The 21,186-nt window shown below is 40.4% G+C and overlaps 1 protein-coding gene across 4 annotated transcripts in view; it reads right to left on the bottom strand.

Moving 5' to 3' along the window:
• The window catches only part of NOVA1 (NOVA alternative splicing regulator 1), a 228,989-nt gene that overhangs the window by 59,671 nt on the left and 148,132 nt on the right, over positions 1–21,186 (bottom strand). For all 4 annotated transcript variants that reach the window (XM_019551667.1, XM_019551666.1, XM_019551668.1 and 1 more), the window contains one exon: positions 8,509–8,675. In XM_019551667.1, coding sequence (XP_019407212.1) covers positions 8,509–8,675 — 167 coding nt within the window. The remainder of the gene's footprint in view (positions 1–8,508; positions 8,676–21,186) is intronic.

Here is a 21,186-nt window from a genome sequence, read left to right on the forward strand (position 1 = left end):
CAGGCTAGATGATCTGTTCAGGTCCCTCCTGACCCAGCTACTATGAAACTATGAGAGGGGCAGTTACCAGCTCAGTCCAGCACATTTTTGAACAGGGATCCATGGCCCTCCCCGTGCAGCCCCCCGATCTCCATGCTAGAATCACCCCTCAGCCAGATGTTGCAGCCACAAAGGTGTGGCTGCCCCCCACCCTGTGGGGAAGGTGTGGCTTTCCCCGGGGCTCCAGGGGAAGAGGCTTCAGTTCAGAACTTGATGCTGGCTTCAAGAGGTAGCCGAATCCTCTGAGCCCTTACTGGATTTGTTCCAGAGCATTGGTCCCAGGACTCAGATGGAACTGAGACAGTGGAGGGACAATCTGTGCCTTGATGCCCTGCATTGGGAATGCAAATTGCCCTGCTGATACTGCCTTTTCCCCAGCACCTTGTGAGCCTCACTGCTCCCCCACCTCTGCCCTGCCTAGGGCAAACCCCCACACTTCATCCTGGACAAAGCCAATGGACACTTAGGCCACAGCAAGTGGGGGCATCCTCACAGAGCTGGATTTCGACTGGGCTGCAGAGACAGCATGCCTCTCTTCACTGACAGGTGCCTATGGCTGACATGATGTAGCAGCAGGGGAAAACGTGTTCACTGGGCAGCCAATCACAGGTGGCCCAGACACTTGGTCATGCTCAGCAGTGTCTGACAGCCTGGGGAGACTGCTGGGAGGCAAAAATAAATACCACCAACCTGCTGGTATTGGCCAGTGTCTGCAGCCTGCATCTGCCCACAAAGGCAGATGCATGTTCTGTTGCCTCCCAATCTAACCTAGGGGACTTAGAGTAAACAGCATAACTTAGATGGATTCCAGCTAAGTTTTTGGAATGTCTGTACCAAGCCAAGGGAAGAGGGTGAAACTCTTGTTCTCGGCACCTACATTTTGTTAAAAGAAACGAGAAAAGTGTATGGCCAAAAGGATGTCTTTCTTACAAGAAACAATTTTTGAACAATGTTTATGTCCTGATTAATAAACATCTTTGTTTCAGACAGAATCATTTGCATATTGCTTTGTCTAGAAAACAGTTTTGCTTGTTTCTTATAGATCTATTATACCCTACTTTGTGGCACGGAATTTATGTGACAACTTTTAGTGCAAAGTAGACCAAAGCCCATAATTAACCCAGCAAAGAAAGGTTTTTAACTAAAATAAGACAGAACTTCAACAACAACAAAACATGCTTAAAAAAGAGAAGGATGAAAAATTAGCAAAAGTGAAACAGACTTGGTGGCCTGAGGGTTGTCTCACAGGCTACAGGATAGAATAAGGAAAAAAAAGAGTGTTCTGGGTCAGGGAATAATTTAAAGGAACCTGATAAAAAAAAATGAAATAATAAGTTTTGCTTTCATAGCGTTGGTAAACTTGTACTGATTTTGGTATCTTATATTGTGTACTTTAATATCATTTCAAAATTTCACGTCAATTGGCAGGTAACTAGAAGAACTAACTTGGGACTATTTAAGGCTTTAATGATGTTAGTTGGGCCTCTTCACTTTCTAGTACAAAATGCTTGCAATTATATAACCTCTATATATGAATCAAACAATGGTGATTGTCCCCATGGGTGAACAGCATCTCAGCAAAAGATTTGGAGCCTACTAGAACACCAATATATATTGGGGGCTTGATGGCTAACCAGGAGCTTCCATGAACATCACAGGGAAGTGATCTGGAAGGAAGGTACATCCCACATCTCATTCTTTCTCCTTCCCAGGAATCTGAAATGGATTTATGCAGTTCATACCTCACTGACGAATGGCTCACTGGTAGTATCTTTTAAATATGCTATGGTTTAGCCATTGGTTAAGAAGTCATTCTTGACATTGAAACCTTGCCAACTTTTGCCTGTTGACTAATATAATAACTATAAATTAGAATAATAAATCATTCTAAAAGAAAGTTTAACTGAAAACAAGGTGATGAGCCAATTTCAGCAGCATTTGTTATCCTCTAATTCTAAGACTGTCAATTAGGATTCAAATATGGATATAGCATAGCAATGTTATTTGTCTCAGTTGTTAATGATCTCTTCTGACCAGTGAACAAAGATCAGATGCATTTGATAATACACCTAGAACTAGCATGAATAGAAAGAATGTCTTTGAAAGCAGTAGTGTTAATTCTGTCAGCAGAGCTTAAAGGGTGGTTAGATAGCTAACTCTTCTCATTTGCGAAGTCTTTTTCTTACAATGTCACACAGGGCTCAATCTTGTCACCTTCCTGTTTAAAGTTTATGGGAAGGTGCTAAGTAGCTCCTGATGCAGAGTGAACACTGTCTATATCGGGGTGGGCAAAATGCAGTCTGGGGGCCAGATGCAGCCTACTAGGCCATTCTATCCAGCCCACAGGGCCCCTAAAAAATTTAGAAAATTAATATTAATCTGCCCTGGGCTGTCTGTCATGTGGCCCTCGGTGGCTTGCCAAAACTCAGTAAGCGGCCCTTTGCCCAAATAATTGCCTGCCCCTCATCTATATATACATAAATATCTAGTTTTATATTTGTTTGTCCAAGATGAAGCAATTTCCTTAAATTTCCAAAGCCGAACAGAGATAAGAATCTGGGATAGAGCCAGCTGGCTTAAGATTTAAATAATAAAATAAATTATGCTATTTTCCAGGAGATTCATTTTAAGAAACTGAGGTAGTTTACTGAGCACTCCTGTGATTAGAAGGAACTGGCCAGGATATTACCAAAGTGGGCATTCCGGGATTCAGGCCAACATTTTTAAATTAGGTTGTCTAAAGTTAGACCTCAAATTCCATATCTAGTTTTCATTAACTTCAACAGGATTTGGTAGCGCTCAGACCCTCAGGCGACTCAGTGTAGAACTATGAAATAAGTTTAAGTTTAGTCATTTTATTTTGTACAATTTGTCCCTAAACTCTGGGGCCCAGGTTTTCAAAAGAAAGACTCTGAAATGGAGTAACCCAGGAAATTGTTTTACAAAACGGTTGAATATTTGGCTGCTTCCACTGATAATTTTAGGTTTCCATATGTTTTTAGCCTGAATTTCCAGCTCAGCTAGTAGCAGACAGCATATTACATCCATTTTTATAATGAGCGCTGATCAATTTTCAGGTGAAATTTAAGGTATTCTGTACTACCTTCACATAACAAAATAACTTGGAGCCTGCTATCCAGGCTCTACACATACAATTTCTGGTCCCTGAAAGTAAATCAGTCTAGCACCTCTGTAAGAGGAGACAGAGTACTAGGACAGTAGGGTACCAGAAGAATTTGCCTTCTGTCTTATTTTAGGATGAAGCACTGAATCCAGACATCTGAAGAATGCTGAGAACTAAGGCTAGTAGAAGTTTGGCATACTGAGGGACCCTAACTAGTAGTTGGAGTTGCCTAATGACTATCTAGGCTGGAGCCAGTGGGGCAGAAGAGGGGTAATTCCCATTGAAGGATTAATAATAAGAGAAGTGACAACTCTCAGGTAAGAATTTTTGTGGACCAACTGCAGGGTTGGAATAGACTTAGATATGCTTTTGAATGAAGCACAGGTTTGTGAAACAGGAGAAGAGAGGTATTTGTAGGTGTAGCTAATAGACAACAAAGCTGCAGAACACAGGGTAGCTTGATTAGTGGAAGATCACAATCTTTAAAAAGGTGAGGGGTCGTTAACATCTGTGGAGTGAAAAGAGTTTATCCTTAATTCAGTAGGTTATAATGAGCCATAATGTCAACATCTGTATTCAGTACTTGGTTCTTAGTGTCCAGTTGCACAAATCATCCACTTCATCCTCACCCACAGCTTTATCTTCAACAACCAGTAATTCCTTTAAACCACGGACATAACTATGGGCACAAAGATGGCCCCTCAATATGCCAAACCTTCAAGAGCTGCCTGGAGGAGGAAATTTTAGAAAATCATCGCACCAAACCTGAGTTATACTGACATTATATAGATTATAACGTCAACATTTGGAAACAACACTGAGACTCACTTACTGCCTTCCATCACAGATTTAACAACTATCACATCTCAAACAAATTTTCTCTGGAATACTTTTACACTAACACTAACTCTCTGGTTACCACACTCCACAACTGGGATGACACCCCACAAACCACTATAGCACAAAAAGCCCACAGACCACCAGATTTAAATCCACAAAACCAGCAATCATCCCAAACACACCAAAAAGCTGTAATTTACAGTCAGGTCCTCAAACACTATCAACTCTGCTCTAAGAATACTTGCAATACCTTGCTACCCTGAAATTTGCCTTTATACAACAAGGACACTCCAGTAGAGATATAGACCATACCTTTGCAAGAGGTGCCCAAATACCTGGCACTGATCTGCTACAAAAGGAATCCCCATGATTATAAATCTCTAGTAGTTACCTACCAACCTACACTTGAACCAATAAAAAGTATCATCAAACAATTATAGCCTATGCACAAAAAATATCAGCTCTTGAGAGAAATATTGCTAGCCCCACCATTCCTGGCTTTCAAACAACTCCTTAACCTAGACTTGCCCAAGTCATCATCAGAAGCAAATTCCTCACTGATCAACAGACATTAAATGGGATCCAGCCCATCCCATTATCAACCTTTCAACACAGCTAAAATAATCAACATCTCCCACAATAAACCCATCAGAATACACAGATCCTATAAGACTATCCTAGCATGGGTATATCTGGGTATATGGTATAGATCCCATCCAGTGCATCAAATGCACTTATGGAAACTACGCAGGTAAAACTAAACTAAAACTATGCACCGGGCTATATGATCACAGAGAAAAGATTAAGGACGGAGACACATTAACCAGTAGGAAAACAGTTTTCACACAAAAAACCCCTACTCAATTTCTGACCTCACTATCCTTGTACTCAAGGGATATTTACAAAACACCTTGAAAAGGTAGGAACAAAAATTCATAAGCTACGAACCAAGGACTGAACATGTACATTGGCTCCATAATTCAATATCATTTACCTGATTTCTGATAATCTTTTTTAACTCCACAGGTATTTATGACCTTGTCCCTTCTTAATGGTCTTAATCTCCCACTGAGCAAGCTATACTTTCTTCTACAATTTTTATTTTTGTTAGCTATTCTTGGAAATGTCTCTCTTCTCCCATTTTACAACCCTGAAGACTGTTTTGGGCCCTAGCAGTGCCTGCTTCTTTTTCAGACCACAAGAAAAATGCAGAGAATTGTCTAAATCTAACTCAAACATGAAGTTAGTCCAATAAAAGATTTCATAGACATTAGGGCTGGAAGGGACCTCGGAAGATCATTGAGTCCAGCCTCCTGCCCAAAGGGCAGGAAGTCAGCTGGGGTCATAGGATCCCAGCAAGATAAGCATCCAGTTTACTCTTGAAGGTGTTCAATGTAGGTGCTTGAACCACCTCCGATGGCAGGCTATTCCAGACTTTGGGGGCTTGAACAGTAAAGAAATTCTTCCTCATGTCCAGCCTGAAATGGTCAAGAAGTAGTTTATAACCGTTCGACCTCATCATCCCTTGGGAAGCTATGGTGAACAAACGTTCCCCCAGATCCTGGTGGTCACTCCTGATAAACTTATAGGTGCCATCAGATCACCCCTGAGCCTGCACTTTGCCAGGCTAAAGAGCCCCATAGCTCTCAGCCTCTCATTGTAAGGTCTGTTTTCCTGACCTCTGATCAAGTGCGTGGCTCTTCTCTGGTCTCTCTCAAGCTTCTCCACATCCACATTTTTGAATTATGGAGCCCAAAACTGGATTCAGTACTCCAGCTGCAGCCTCACCAAGGCTGAGTACAGGGGAGAATGACGTCCTGGGATTTGCTTGAGAGGCAGCTATGGATGCAAGCCAGAGTTTTGGTCGCTTTACTAGCCACCGCATCACATTGCAGGCTCATGTTCATCTTGTGGTCATTGACGACCTCCAAGTCTCAAGATACTGCTCACAACTTTTTTTGCCTCTTGCATATTTCCTGGACTACCATAGTTCTAACATGACTCCAAAAACTCTCAGGTGGACAGCATGGGAAATTTCTAGTGGAAAGAGCACGAAAGGGGTGGAATGATGAAGTATTCTGGAACTGGATGCCTACATTGAAAAATTGTGTTTGGGATTTTTAAAGCCCATTTCCACAGTGGGACAATACAGATTGTGTTACGGAACTTTTATGTTTTAGTTTACTGATCATGAAAATAAATAGGAGCAATTCCTGCCACAGATGAGAGCGTCTCGAGTGACAAAATACACTAAGGTACAGTTCTTCACTGGTTGACAATGGAAAAGTGGGGCTAGCTTACCACTACACCATCTGTATCTGTCTGAACACTTAAGCTAAAAAGTCAATAGGTGCTATGGGAACGCTACCCTCATGAAATGCTGTATTTGTCCACTCAGTTCTATAATCACAAGCCTGGTTGGTAGAAATGTTGTGAAGCATTTTGGCCTTTCACTAGGGTTCTGTGTTAGAGAACTAGAAACCATATTCAAGTTTCTACAAATAAAAAATTATGATAATTCATAAAGATTATTGTCCCAAAACTTATGCTAAGCTTTGCTTTGGTTGGTTTCATTAAGCTGCAAGTTGTTTGCTCCCAAACAAAATAATATCAAGGTTTTAAGTCATAATTGCTGTTTGTAAAAGTTATATAAGCTTTAAAAAATACATGTGTTATGCCTGTTATAAAGAGTGTATGTGGTGTGTAAACACACACATACTCTAGAGGACAGACTTATCTTATTCCAATTTGAAAAAAGAGCTGTGAGAATATGTTTTTATAATTTAAATTTGCTAAACCAATTATTACAGTGTGCAATTTTAGCATGCAAAGATATCACTTGATTACAAAAGAAATGGGAAGTCATTTAAGTTTGATTATAAAATACATATAGTTAAATTTGTATATATACCTCTGCATACACACACACACCTATACTTCTGTATGCTGCACATACTAATATGTTGTGGTATTTTCAGGTCATAAACTATGGACTCATATGATAAACTGCAGAACCAATAAGTTACAGTGTATTTATCTGTTGTCCTAATACCTTTGTGCAGTAATTAGGCATATTTTTGTAGTAGAACTGTAGTCCAATATCTCATAGTCCTATTGACTGAACTAGGAATAAGTACTTTATATTACTGAAAAAAGGAAAAAATCAGCTTTCCCTTGCAATGCAGAACACTTACTTCTTGTTATATCATGAGACAAGGGACTTAAAATTGTAACATTTTGTATGCAGAAAATCTATTTGAGACATTACATTTTTAGCTATCTCTTCCTCTGAACCATATTCATTCATACTGCTGGTAACTAAGGAAAAACTAGTTTTACAGGAAAACTTAGATAGGGAAGCCAGGTCCTATGGATTTAAAAAAAAACTCTAAAGAATTTCTATTACAGTTTTTTTCCTCTGAGATATGTACATATACAGAATAAATGATTTTGTGGTAATTAACAGTAATCTGCAATGGCTCAAATAATTTAAATTTTTAATATTTTAGAACAATGTAACTATCCCAGCTTCATGCTAATAAAAACTTTAAAATGCAGTACATAATCAAATACACATTCTGGGTATGTTCATGTGCACATAGAATAAATAATTAAAGACAATACATACAGCTTACGAACCATTGCATGACACTGAATCTTATTAAGTGGACCATTCAAATACAGGAGAAACAAGAGAAAATTTCCTCTGAATGCTCATTGATTTAATTTTCTCTCTTCTCCTTTTCCTCAAGAAATAACTTAATAAATTATAGATTTAAAAGTACTTAGCCCCATTAATTCATTCTCCTTAGAGAACATTATTTTTCCCAGTTTTAAGTTTTCTTGGAAAATGTGATGCAATACAGAGATGATGTTAGTTCATTATATATATATCTATATATATATATATATATATCTATATCTATCTATCTATCTATCTCATATGTGATTACCTTAGTTACACAAAACATAATACTTGGAGAAGCCATGTAAAATTTATGCAAAAGGATGCTAAAAATGGATAGTTGGAACAGCTGAAAATACAAATTCTTGTAATTTTCAAGTTTTTTTTATGTAGAATTCAGATGACTATCAAATGACATTCATAACTAAGACTTTTTTTGATGCACAAAGGTGAAGAAATGTATTGGCATAATTTTCCTAAATTGTAATATATCTTAAGGATCTACAGATCATATTTTAAATCTAAAATGGACTGACCATTTCAAATAAGAGTGTTCCCTGAGATAAAAAGATAAATTTATGGATACATCATATAGTTGATTTAAATTTATAAAGTATTGTGTATAAACCCTACTGAGAATAATAAATAGATAAACTACAAGGCAAAAAAGATCAGTAAATTCTTGAAAAATAAAACCTCTGACATTCTCTTAAGATACATTTAATGTTGATTCTTTACATGTTAAATCTTTAAGGCTTCTCAAAAAAGCAGTTAATTCTAAGCAGCTGACGTGCCTCTGTTTTCTCAACAAAAAACTCACTTGTTTGATGCGGTCTGGATTAACAGTGGTCTGGGGCTGCAGAATGCTGACTGGCTCAGTCTTGGCCACATTTTGAGGCATTTCTCGAATCTTTTCAGCAATGAAACCATGTACTGCATTCAGCGCTTCAACTGTTCCCTGGATCAAACACACCCGCTCTGTAGTACCTGTAAAGAGAGAACTATTATTGCAATCAAACCTTATATTAGATGCTTGCCCACGGATTTGTCAATATCTCAAGCAATTGTTTGAATTGTGACTGAACATGGACACCTAATTATTAAAAGGCAACATTAAAAGGTAAATGTAGCAACAGTTGGTTACGTGAAAATAGGGAAGAAATTTCCAAAGTTTAAAAACAATTTTAAGTTAATATCATGTGAAATTGTTTTGGGTAACTTCTGTTGATACAGCTCTTACATTTATCTGTGTAAACTTTTAGTCCTAATTACCTAGCTATTTGCTCAAAAGTGGCTAAGGCATATTAATGACTACCCAGAAAATAAATAAAATATGATACATACAGTATTATAAATGGGAAAAAAGAAAGAAACAATGTTGCAATCCTAATTAGAAATAAGAGGAAACTTCTGAACATTATTCAAAAACTATTAAGATTCCAGCTTGATTTGGGATTATGCTAAAATGTTAAATAATGTTTAAGACAAGCATTAAAGTAGCTCTATCCAATAATATAGATAGAATATTTATTCTGTATGTCAGAGTATCAGGTCTTCAGGGAGAAATCACAACCGTTTCTGAACTAGAGAGAAAATGATTCCCTTAAGCAGAACAGCCCTCAAGCCATTCCTCATCTTGAGTTAGCACATGGGTTCTCTTCAGTCTGCTAGGTCTAGTACCATCCACCACTGATTCCCAGACATACTGTGCCTATGAACAGCAATTTGTCCCTTCTCTCCCGTCTCTTGCTACACAGAAGTCCTCTTTCTCACCAATTCTAGTTTCTGCCTCTCCTTCCTAACATCACAATAATTCAACTTCATCTTTGACTTGAGGATTCAGCAGGTCATACACAAAGAATCTGAAACCAAGACAAAAGCTATATTTTCATTATGTATATAATGGGTATAATGGTCAGCAGAATTGGATCTGATCCATAATTAGAGATTGTAGGTATGACTATTAAAAAAATGATTTCAATGATGATTAAGGTATCAAAATTTTCCAGAAAAAGTCTTTCAAGTCTAGACTTCCAAGAACTACTATTTTGGGGTCAGATTTCTTGATTAGATCCATCAATAGGCTGCTAAACACACAGATGAAGTTTTCACTTCCCCAAAAGAGAAGACTTAATTTAATACTTAATTTTTGGGAAAACTTTTTGATGGCTATATTCTTCTCAGCTGATGGCTTTGTCTGACTTAACCTTAGGCAGGCGTTGGCAATGTACAGCCCACAGGCTGGATTTGGCTTGCAGAGCTGGGGTTTTGTCAGCATTCATTGAGGGGGTTGGGGGTTAGCAGCAGGATGCTTTGCTGGGTCATACCGCAGCAGGGAAAAGCAGTGGCAGCTGAGTCCTAGAACCAATCCACTTTGGACTGAACTGGGTCATTCCAGCCTGCTGCCTGAAAAGGTTGCCAACTGTCGCCTTAAAGCATAACTAAATATCTGGTCTTTTCTTGGATAGCTAGTAACTTTCTAAATGCATTCTCAATCTATTATTGTGATATAAATAATAGTATCATCCACCTGCCCTACACTACATAATAAACCATGCACCTGTCCCACACTGCATGTTACCCTGTCATTCAAAAAAGCTCCATCAAATTCACTCCATTTTTGGAAACAAGCAAATGGGGGTCCTACTGGGGTTTAAATAAAGGAGAAAGGAAAATGTTTGCTATTTTAATGACTTTCAGTTGAAAAAGTTAGGCTATATAACTGATCAAATCAACTGCTTTGAATCTGTAACATTCAAAATACAACAGTTCAGGCTCGCAGAAATTCATACACGCACAGATTAATAATTTCTATTTCTTTTCTTCAAAAATACTTAATTTGGAACAGAATGAGAGGGCTAGACATGCCCCATTAAAATGAAAATCTGATTACAAATTCAGCTGTCTACTTTATAAAAACAGGCCAACACTACAGTTTAGAGGAATCCCAAATATACATGACAAAATATATTCTATCATGTTTACAAATACTTTTGAAATAAGGACAAAATCACATTGGCCTATATTATCATTTTATAAATTGTCTGGAATCATGTGCAATGTGCACCTGTAAGCAAAGCAGAAAGAGACCTAATCTATATCTTTGGCTCTGCCCTTACCAAAGGAGGGAGCAATACAGCTTTACAAAAGCTATTCTCTCAGCCACACACTGAAACAGAAGTCTATAAAGTAGGTACCTTATCCACTGCACGAGCATGTTGCCCCTTCTTAGTAAATGTCTCTTATTTAATTTCTTATGGTTTCTAAAGATGAAACATTAACCAGCATGCTGTTCTAGAGCTCATACCACAAAGAGAATTTGTCCAAGTGCACTTAAAAATGCAAATGGTTTTAAAAAACAGATCAGTCAACAACTGCATTAAGCACAGTTTGCCCCACAGCAATGAATTACATCACACTGATCATCCCTCTACTGAAATATTTGCTCAAATTAAGACTAAAACAGGTGAATCAGTCTTTTTTTTTTAAGAAACCCCATCCTATCCATACCTTTTAATTTCATATTATAATTCATTTTAACATCACTTTTGGCAACAAGTTATGTGGCCGTAAAAACAAAGCATACATATTTCAGAAACATCAGATACAATGATGTGTTCAGTATTATGATGTTCTTTTTTCACTATAATACTGTCAAAATAAAATTAAAAGACAATGACAACAAAAGCCAACCTCCCATCAACTTGCAGGATGGAACTTTTACATAGTATTTCAACAGAAAGCAATATAATTTCAGAGGCATCAGGCTGGAAGCTCAACCACTGAATTACAGCATAATTTGGTCTATGGTTGCTTTCTCATGCTTTTCTTTTTTTTCTCTTAGCTAGATTTTTTTCTCCTTTCATGTACAACTCCTGTGGTTTTTGTGTAAAGTGATCCAGCTCTAACCAAGTGCTCTGGGGAGTCTTTACACTGCAGTATTAATTGTCTACTAAATGATGAGAAGTATGTGGATTGATCAATGTAGCTAATGCAAGTGTTCTCTAGCTCAGCAGACAACACATTTATACAAAACAGAGATCAGGTTGCATTCAAGCTACTGGAGCCTGATAGGGAGAGCACTTACAGGGATGGCTACTGTCAAAACAGTGGTAAGGAAAGCAGTCAAAGCTAAATAGATATTTCATTAGACTTGGCACTGAGTGACCAAAAGGTATCCTGCAATCTGTGCTGTTTTAGAAGCTGCAATTTAATATAATACACACCATGTCATACAACAGACCAACTCTCCTTCATTTCAGCATGTATAAACCAGAAAGTAGTAAATGGAAATCACTGTGCCATGAAGAAATACAATTGTGCAAAAATAAATTTCAGTGTATGAGACAGTTTTGAAAAGGTTCACAATAGTAGTACATTTTCTTTGAGGATTAAATTTTGTGACTTCCATTGGAAGCTGCTAGAAAAAAGAGGAGGAGGGAGTGTGGGAAAATTGTACATTTACTGTTGGGAATTGCTTTAATCCTTTGAAGAGATGTTGTCATATTCTTCCCCACAACTCTAATGGCTTTTCACTCAGATAACACAGTACAATAATTTACAGGAGAGAGTCACGCAAAGGGAAAACTGTCAGCTATATGATCAACCTGTGTAACAAAAATGGGCCTATGAATCACCAAAGTTGGTGAGATTTCTGTCATTTTAAAAGCTTTTAGTTTCCATTAGTGTCTAAAGTAAACTGCCAGATTATTTATCACTTCCAGTTGTTTAACGGTTGGATCTATTTCCTTTTGCGAACTGTTACTAACAAAAATTCAAGTATTTGCATACATATACTTAATTTATTCATTTAATATAATTTGAAGAAACATCTTTGAAGCAAAATTCTAATTTTAAAATGGTTGTGGGGAAAATTTTGAATATGTAATGTATCTTCAATATATTCAGCAGTGTATAATTTTAAAATATATTTTTTCAGTATGTATGTCCTGTCATAGTTAATTATCTAAGATACATTTTATTCTGTAGATTAGTGGAAAAAGAGCTATATATTCCAAATTGCAACAATTTGGTCTCACAAAACGAAAGAACTGTATTTGCATTTCAGAAACTTTTTGAAGTGGTAACTCTTAAAACATACTCTTCTCTAATAAACATTATCATCACTATAAACTAAATAGGAGATGTATAAGCATAACCAGCTCTCATTATCATTATGCCAACTCAAAAAAGTAGAAACATGGGGTTTTTGTGAGTGTACAAGTAACATCAAAATATTGGACTGAATTTTGCATATAGATATCAAATTTAAAAACAATCATATTACATGGACTGTTACAAAAGTCAGAACGGGTCATTTCCTGCATAGAGTAGCTGTCCATTTTTTACTCAGGATTTAAAAAAATAATTAACTTACAGGGAATCTATGTTTTTATAAGCAAGCCTTCGTTAACTTTTTCAAATACAGTTTGCAAATGGGTAGTATTCTTAAGAGGCAAAAGTTTACCTAGAACACAAACCACTTGTGATATTTATGACAACTTTACAGTAATATATTTTATTTAAAATAATTTTATAAGGGCTTATTTTAATGAATCCTCTCAGTTGATCCAGAAAAGATTGCAAACTCTCCTGCTTTGAATATAAAATGACCAACTTCCACTTACAATGATCTTTTTTTTCTGCCAATCCTAATATTAGAGCATTACAGAATTATTATTATTATGCACTAGCTAGCATTTAAAATAAAACTCTCTGGTTTTTTTTCGAAGAAAACATGTGTTTCCATTCTGTGGAATTTTTCCTGCTTTATAAAACTGTATGCCAGCTTTCAGTGTAAAGACAACTTTAAAGCCAAGTTATAATACTTTAAAAAGAAAAGAAAGATTTTAATGAAAGTTAAGATTGCTTTTTTAATTCTTTTCTGCAACATTTAAAAAATAGTCCATTGGATCTAATGCCACAGGGCAGTATTATTAAACATAACTTTTTAAAAAGTTTAGACTTGACTTTCAAGAAGGCTTAGCAACTTTGGGCAGCTCTACCTGGCTTCTGTGGTGAGCCTTGGATCATCACTGACATGTCTATTCAGCATGGTCAAGAGGAGTTCCTAGGATACAGAATCTGAGCTAATTTCTGCTTTTGACATGCACTGAGTGACAACAAGGTGGTCCAATATACTTCCTGGTGGTGCTCCTTGGTTTGCTATAGATGCAGTTTAGACAAGGCCTAGCTGAAAACTTTTAGCCCCAAGCTTTAAATGTTCTGTGAAGCCCTAATTCAGGAAGCATTTAAGTAGCTCCTCTGTAGCCACTGGCAGTCTCACATACTTAAAAGTTTAGCATTTGCTCAAATACCTTACTGAATCTTAGCCTACATTCTTTGGAATATGTTTTGCTTATTAATCAAAGGATATTTAGGCTTTTATAGGAAGCTATACATTTTCATTGTGCTTTTATATTAATTCTAAAGGGCATTTAAAAAGCAGAAAAGCATAATACATTACCAGCAATTGGTGATCTCAATATCTCTACTAATTAAATTTCACTACATTTTCTCAGAGTAGCCTGTCAATTTCTTTGATTATACAGAAAAGTAAAAAGCCAGATGCAGGAGGTAAAACTAACTAAATTAAAGCTAATCTCACATCTTCTCATCGGCTGATTTATTTTTAGCTTCTGGTTTGGCAAATCATAAATGCTGCAGCCTTGTAACTCCAGAGCCCTACAGGTTCATTCTTTTAACACATGATGAGAGTATCAATAGATTGTGATACTTACACAGTTGGATTAAAATTTAAGAACCATTGCAACTATAAACCACATTTGCATACCCTGCCAATAACACAGAAATTTTGATGCGAAACCAGTCTATGGGAACGTACACCATGCAACTGCAATATATTGTCAATAATTAATGGCTGCTTAGTGGTAAATCTTTTATCAATATATTTATATAAATCCCAACAAGGAAACATAGTTTTATTTTAATGTAATCATATAATTTTAGTATACATCACAACTATGCCAAAGTGAAACCTCTTGGCCATCTATAATTTATTGCGGGTACAGTTATTTAAGTACAACATTCAAATACATCAATGATAAATATCCAAAATATGGAATATATACTACACATACTACATATATTTACTGAAGTGTAAAGCATATTTAAGGAACAAGAAAATATTACAATACTATAATGTTAAAGGCATCAGTTTTAGTCACCTTTTCCATCTCATTTCTTATAGCATTCTCATTCCATTCCCTTGGCTTTACACTGCATTTATTTTTCCTTACTTAGAAAGTATAAATTCAGTTTGTTAGGAGCTCTTCATTGTTTCCCTAAGCTTTTCTAGAAGAGTACTTCAGCCTGACATAGGGACCCTCTTCTTTCACAGATGAGCAAGTCACCCTCACAGGCCTCCTTGCCTGGGGAAAAAAAGATGAGTTCACGGAATCACACAACCCATTTCATAACAGAAGAAAAGAGCTGCACATGTAGTCCTAGTCATGTACAGGTACTCAAAACAACCACCTTTCTGCTTTCCTGATAAAAATACTTCTCTATGAATGCAAAGGAGGAAAAGCTAGAAATAGGGATACACTTTCTGTACTAGAAGGGATTGATGCCCCTAGCCTCAAAGCTATTTTGTACAACTAGGATTGTAACTGAAATATACTATAATGTATCCTGTGCTGTCTATCAATCTTCACATGCCCTTCCTTATGAGCATCTGCAAGTCAAGCACATAGAACTGGCAGAGAATTTATATTATTCTTAATATTTACACATTACCCAACATAAATGTACATGTAACATTTGAAGTATTCTAAGTGCCTTTAAAGGGATACCAAAAAATGATGGCACAGCCAATTAAATGTTTCAGAAAGGGCCATTCTGCCCCAGAAAAAGAACACTAATAATTTTGAAATGCTAGACTGTGAAGAACTTCATGTAAAGTTTACATCATGTAGCAGTGCGTGATAAGAAACTGGTCACTCCTCTGGCATCCTGTAGTATTTCACTTCCTATACCCCCACTGCTCAGAGGAGTCACTTCTGTGACTCACTGAACTTCACTGCTCCAGTTATAGGACCTCAATGATATATGACCTTGCCTATTTACATCCAGGAGTGAAGGTGTGCCACACCTATTTTGCTGAAGACTTGGCTCCTTATATAGTGGACCAGAGTTGCGGACTTTCGAGCATGTTAACATAGCACAGGCGACGACCTGGTGAAGGGGCTGCGGGTGCTCCACCACCTGGGCGACAGCGATCATTGCCTGCTGGAATTTAGTATCCAGCGCAAGGTGGAAAAGGCCTGCAGCAGCCCTGGACTTTAGCAGGGTGGACTTCAATGAGGTAAGGAGATAGTTGGGGAGGCACTAAGATCCAGGAGCAGAGGGGAATCGGGTGTCCAAGAAGAGTGGTCGTTCCTTCAGGAGATGATCCTCCAAGCCCAAAGGGAGATAATCCCAACACGGATCAAAGGGGGCACGAGGGTGCAAAAGCCCCCATGGCTCACCAAAAGCATACGGGAATGTCTCCTAGCTAAAAGGGAGGGGCCATCACCAGGGAGGACTATACCTCAGTTGCTCGGGGCTGCAGCGGGGCAGTCAGGAAGGCCAAGGCGGAGATGGAACTGGAACTAGCTACCTGGATCAAGGACAACAAGAAGTCCTTTTTTAAATACATAGGGGGTAAACAGAAGGTACCGGGTAACGTGGGGCCTCCGCAAGACACACTAGGAAGTCTGGTTGTCACACCAGATGACAAAGCTAACTAATTTAACAATTTCTTTGCCTACATTTTCCTGACCTGGGACCGGATCAGCACCCCCACCAGGACCAGGCCCCAGGGGAGGAACACCCAGGACTAGGGTCTGTGAAGATTTAGTCAGGGAACTTCTGGAGGGACTGGACGTATTTATATCATCTGGTCCTGACCATGTGTACCCCAGAGTGCTGAGGGAATTAACAGAGGTCTTTGCAGGACCCCTGGCATGGTTTTATGAGCACTCGTGGTGCTCTGGTGTGGTGCCAGAAGACTGGAAAAGGGCCAACATGGTTTCCATTTTCAAAAAAGGAAGGAAGGAGGACCTGGGGAACTATAGGCCAGCTAGTCTTACCTCAATCCTGGGTAAACTTTTGAGACAATTATCCTGGCACATGTCCACAAGGGGCCAGCGAGGGAAGTTATGCTTAGGGGCAACCAACACAGGTTCCTTAGAGGCAGATCCTGTCAGACCAACTTGGTGGCCTTCTATGACCAGCTCACGAAATCCTTAGACGCAGGGGTAGCAGGGGACATAGTCTTTCTGGCTTTAGGAAGGCCTTTGACACTGTCTCTCACCCCATTCTCATTAAAAAAACTAGAGGAGTGTGGCGTCAACATGTCACTAACTGGCTGGAGGACCGGACTCAGAGAGTGATGGTGGATGGGTCATTTTCAACCTGGAGAGATGTGGGCCGTGGAATCCCCCAGGGCTCAGTCCTCAAGCCTGCACTGTTCAACATCTTCATCAGTGACTTGGATGAGGGAGTAAAAAAGCACTCTCTTCAAATTCACAAATGACACTAAGATGTGGGGGGATGCGGGCACACTAGAAGGGAGGAATAGGCTGCAATCAGACCCAGACAGGTTACAGGGGTGGGCGAATAAGAACAGGATGGGGTTCAACACATTGACAAGTGCAAGGTGCTGCACCTGGGGAGGAAGAACCAGCAGCATACCTACAGGCTGGGGAACATCCTTCTCATCAGTGCAGAGGCAGAAAAGGATCTTGGAGTCATTATTGATGCCAAAATGAACATGGGCCAACAGTGTGGGGTCAGGAAGGCCAACCATACCATGCCATGAATCCACAGATGCATCTTGAGCAGGTCCAAGGAGGTGATCCTCCCCCTCTATGAGACACTGGTCAGGACACAGTTGGAGTACTGCATCCAGTTCTGGGCGCCGCATTTCAGGAGGGATGAGGACAACATGGAGAGGGTCCAGAGGAGAGCCACTCGCATGATTGGGGGAAGCAGGGCAGGCCCTACGATGAGAGGCTGAGGGACCTGAACCTGTTCAGCCTCTACAAGAGAAAGCTGCGGGGGGATCTAGTGGCCATTTACAAACTAGTCATAGGGGACCAGAAGGCGTTGGGGGAGTCCCTGTTCCCCCGAGGACTACCAGGGGTGACTAGAAATAACAGACACAAGGTGGCAGAGGGTAGATTCAGACTAGACATCAGGAGGCGCTACTTCACTGTCAGAGGGACTAGGATCTGGAACCAACTTGCACGCGAAGTGGTGGTGGCTCCTACCCTGGGGGTCTTTAACAGGAGCTGGATGATCACCTAGCTGGGGTTATTTGACCCCAGTACTTTTTCCTGCCCATGGCAGGGGGTCGGACTTGATAATCTGCTCAGGTCCCTTCTGACCCTACCAACTATGAAACTATGAAACAGTAGCCTGCATCCACAATATCAGTGTCAGCACCCTCAGCCACTCCCATGAAATAGTCAGCTAACTGGAGGTAATGGACCTCCTTGCCATCTGAAGCAACGAGAACCCAGAAGAACTAAGGACTAGCCATCTACTAGTACATTACATTGCCTTTGAAATAGTTGCTAGAGACCACAACTGTGACTGGCATCAATGTCACATTAAGATCAAACTACTGAAGGCACAGTAGAAGAAAAGCCATGATGCCAGTCAGTTCTCAGAAGCCCAGAGGATGACTTGAATTTGATGGAAGGAGCTGTTGTATATTCTGGCTGGCAATGGCTTGATACAGTCCTACTTCAACATCTACCCTAGGGTCAGTCCTGAGGTCTCCAACAATTCTGAAGGCTCTTACTAGGAAAAAAACAAAGGACACACTGGCTCCCAGAGAGGACTGTGGCAGTTCATCCAGATAGGATGGAAGGCAACATTATTTAGGTCACTGCCCCACTAAACTCCCAGAGCTGCTGACTGGCTGGGCCAACTTTTCGGCCATCACTGCATGTATCCAAACCCCTCGCTTTAGGCACTGCTAATCACAGCTTCCCAAGGTTGGCTGCCAGAGTCATGCAGACAAGGAAAAACAAAAGATAGTATAATAAAACCAACATTAAAACTTTCTATTGTTTGCAAGGCTGCTTCTTATTGGTTGTGGCTGACTGTAGAAACATAGCTACCATTTTCTGTATCACCCCAGGGTGACAGTGCTGTTCTTGCAACCGATGAGCATTCCTGAGGTGAAACTAACTAAAACCAAAATAACAGCAAGCACAAAGAGAAACTGAGGGGGAAGAAGGGCAAATAATCAATGAAAACTCTCCATTCTATTTGGCAGTCTTAGGGAGCCTCTTAAAACTAGGAAGTCCAGGTTGAATGAATGGACCATAAAGGTGGCAAGAAAACTTGCTGTATCATCAGGCTCAAAGGGTAGTAATCGATGGCTCCATGTCTAGCTGGCAGCTGGTATCAGGTGCCCCAGGGATCAATCCTGGGGCCAGTTTTGTTCAATATCTTCATTAACAACCTGAAAGATGGGATGGAGTGCACCCCCAGCAAGTCTGCAGATGACACCAAGAGAGGGAGAGCAGTAGATACATTGGAGGGTAGGGACAGCATTCAGAGAAACCTAGACAAAGTGAAGAACTGGACCAAAAGAAGTCTTATGAGGCACATCCAGATGAGCAGGAACATGTTTCCCACGGACAAATAGCAGCGGAAACCCTTGTGCCACTGCTACTTGTCCCTGGGGAATGTCCATGTCACATACACTCTGGAGCGCAGAAGGTTACTCATGGGGTAGGGCAGACTCGGGCCAGTAACTACGTTGGCCCCAGCAGCCTTATCTGGGGGCCTCTGGTCAGCAGCCAAAGCGTGCCTTTGGCTGGCCAAGCTCCCACTTTGGGCAATGCATGCTGCCGCTATGTGCACTGCCCTGATTTTTGGTGTGGGTTTTTTTGACTCCCAGATCTCCTAGGATCAAAAGCCTCACATCCCCCCACTGCAAGGAACACCTGCGTGTGCGACACTGTGGATGGGTCTGTGGTGCCACATACTGCACATCCGCGCTTGTCCGGACGTGCCCTCCAAGTTCAACAAGGATAAGTGCAAAGTCCTGCATTTAGGACAGATCAGTCCCATGCACCAGTACCTGCTGGGGATTGACTGGCTAAACAGCAGCTCTGCAGAAAAGAATATGGGGGTTACAGTGGACAATAAGCTAAATATAAGCCAACAGAGTGCCTTTGTTGCAAAGACAGATAATGGCATACTGGGTTGCATTAGCATTAGGAGGAGTGTTGCCAGCAGATAGACGGAAGTGATTATTTCCCTCTATTCAGTACTGGTGAAGACACTTCTGGAGTGCTGTGTCTTGTTCTGGGTCTTCCACTACAGCAAGGATGTAAAGAAATTGGAGAGTCCAGCAGAGAGCAATAAAAATGGTTAGGGGACTGGGGCATATGTTTTACAGGGAGAGGCTGAAGGAACTGGGCTCATTTAAAAGAGAAGTCTTAGGTGGGTTTAATTTCCCTAAATGGTGGTTACAAAGATCATGCAACTAGATTGTTACCAGTGGTCACAGATGACAGAGCAAGGGTCTCAAGTCGCAGCAAAGGAAGTGCAGCAGACAGGGCAAGGTCTATGCATAGCCAGTCTCCACTTTTGGGGTCTTCATGACAATCCAAACTGAAGCTATGTCAAAACACACACCAAGTTGCATACCCTTGATGGCTGCCTGCTGACTAAGTTCAGTGGCAGACTACAGGAACTGCACACATGGTCACTGAAGATGTTACTGCGTGACTTGGCAAATATGCATTTGCTGATTGAGTGACTGAAGGGAAGTTTAGGTTAGATATAAGGAAAAACTCTTTCACTAGGAGGGTTGTAAAACACTGGAACAGGTTACCCAGAGAAGCTGTGGAATCTCCATCCTTGGAAGTTTTTAAGACCCAGCTAGACAAGGCCTTGACTGGCATGATACAGCTGGGGATGGTCCTCCTTTGAGAAGGGGTTGGATTAGATTCTCAACCTTTTTTGTATCAGGACCCATTTGCAAGCATCAATGGCCAGACCCAAACCATAGCCCCCTGGTTGTGATGGTGCCCCTCATTCCCAAGTCACGGATCCCTGGACCTGCTGGTGCCCCTCACTCCTGACCTACCCTTCCCCCCCCTCCAGGCCATGCCAGTGACCCTCACTCCCAACCTGCAGCCCTCTGCCCCACAAGATCTGCCAGAGGGAGCCCTCAACTGGCTGTGTTCCACTTGGGACAGAGCATGGTGATTGCAGCAGCTCTGGCTCATGCAGTTGGCCTGGCAGTGGAGTGAGACTGATCCTGACATGGGTTGGAGAGAGGAGGAAGGGAGGCCTGTGGCACCCTCTGCCCTGGGTTGGGGCTCCTGTGCAATACCAGGCAGCCTGGTCATGGCCTCACCTGCCCCCTGGACAGTGTCTTCTGACTGCTCCACCCCTGCAAGTATGGGCACTAACCTCGGTGATGCTGTCGCAGGTAGGTAGTTTCCTGCCACCCTCGAAGGACCCC

This window comes from Crocodylus porosus, unplaced genomic scaffold, assembly GCF_001723895.1.
Source record: "Crocodylus porosus isolate Cpor-Errol unplaced genomic scaffold, CroPor_comp1, whole genome shotgun sequence".
Taxonomy (NCBI): domain Eukaryota; kingdom Metazoa; phylum Chordata; order Crocodylia; family Crocodylidae; genus Crocodylus; species Crocodylus porosus.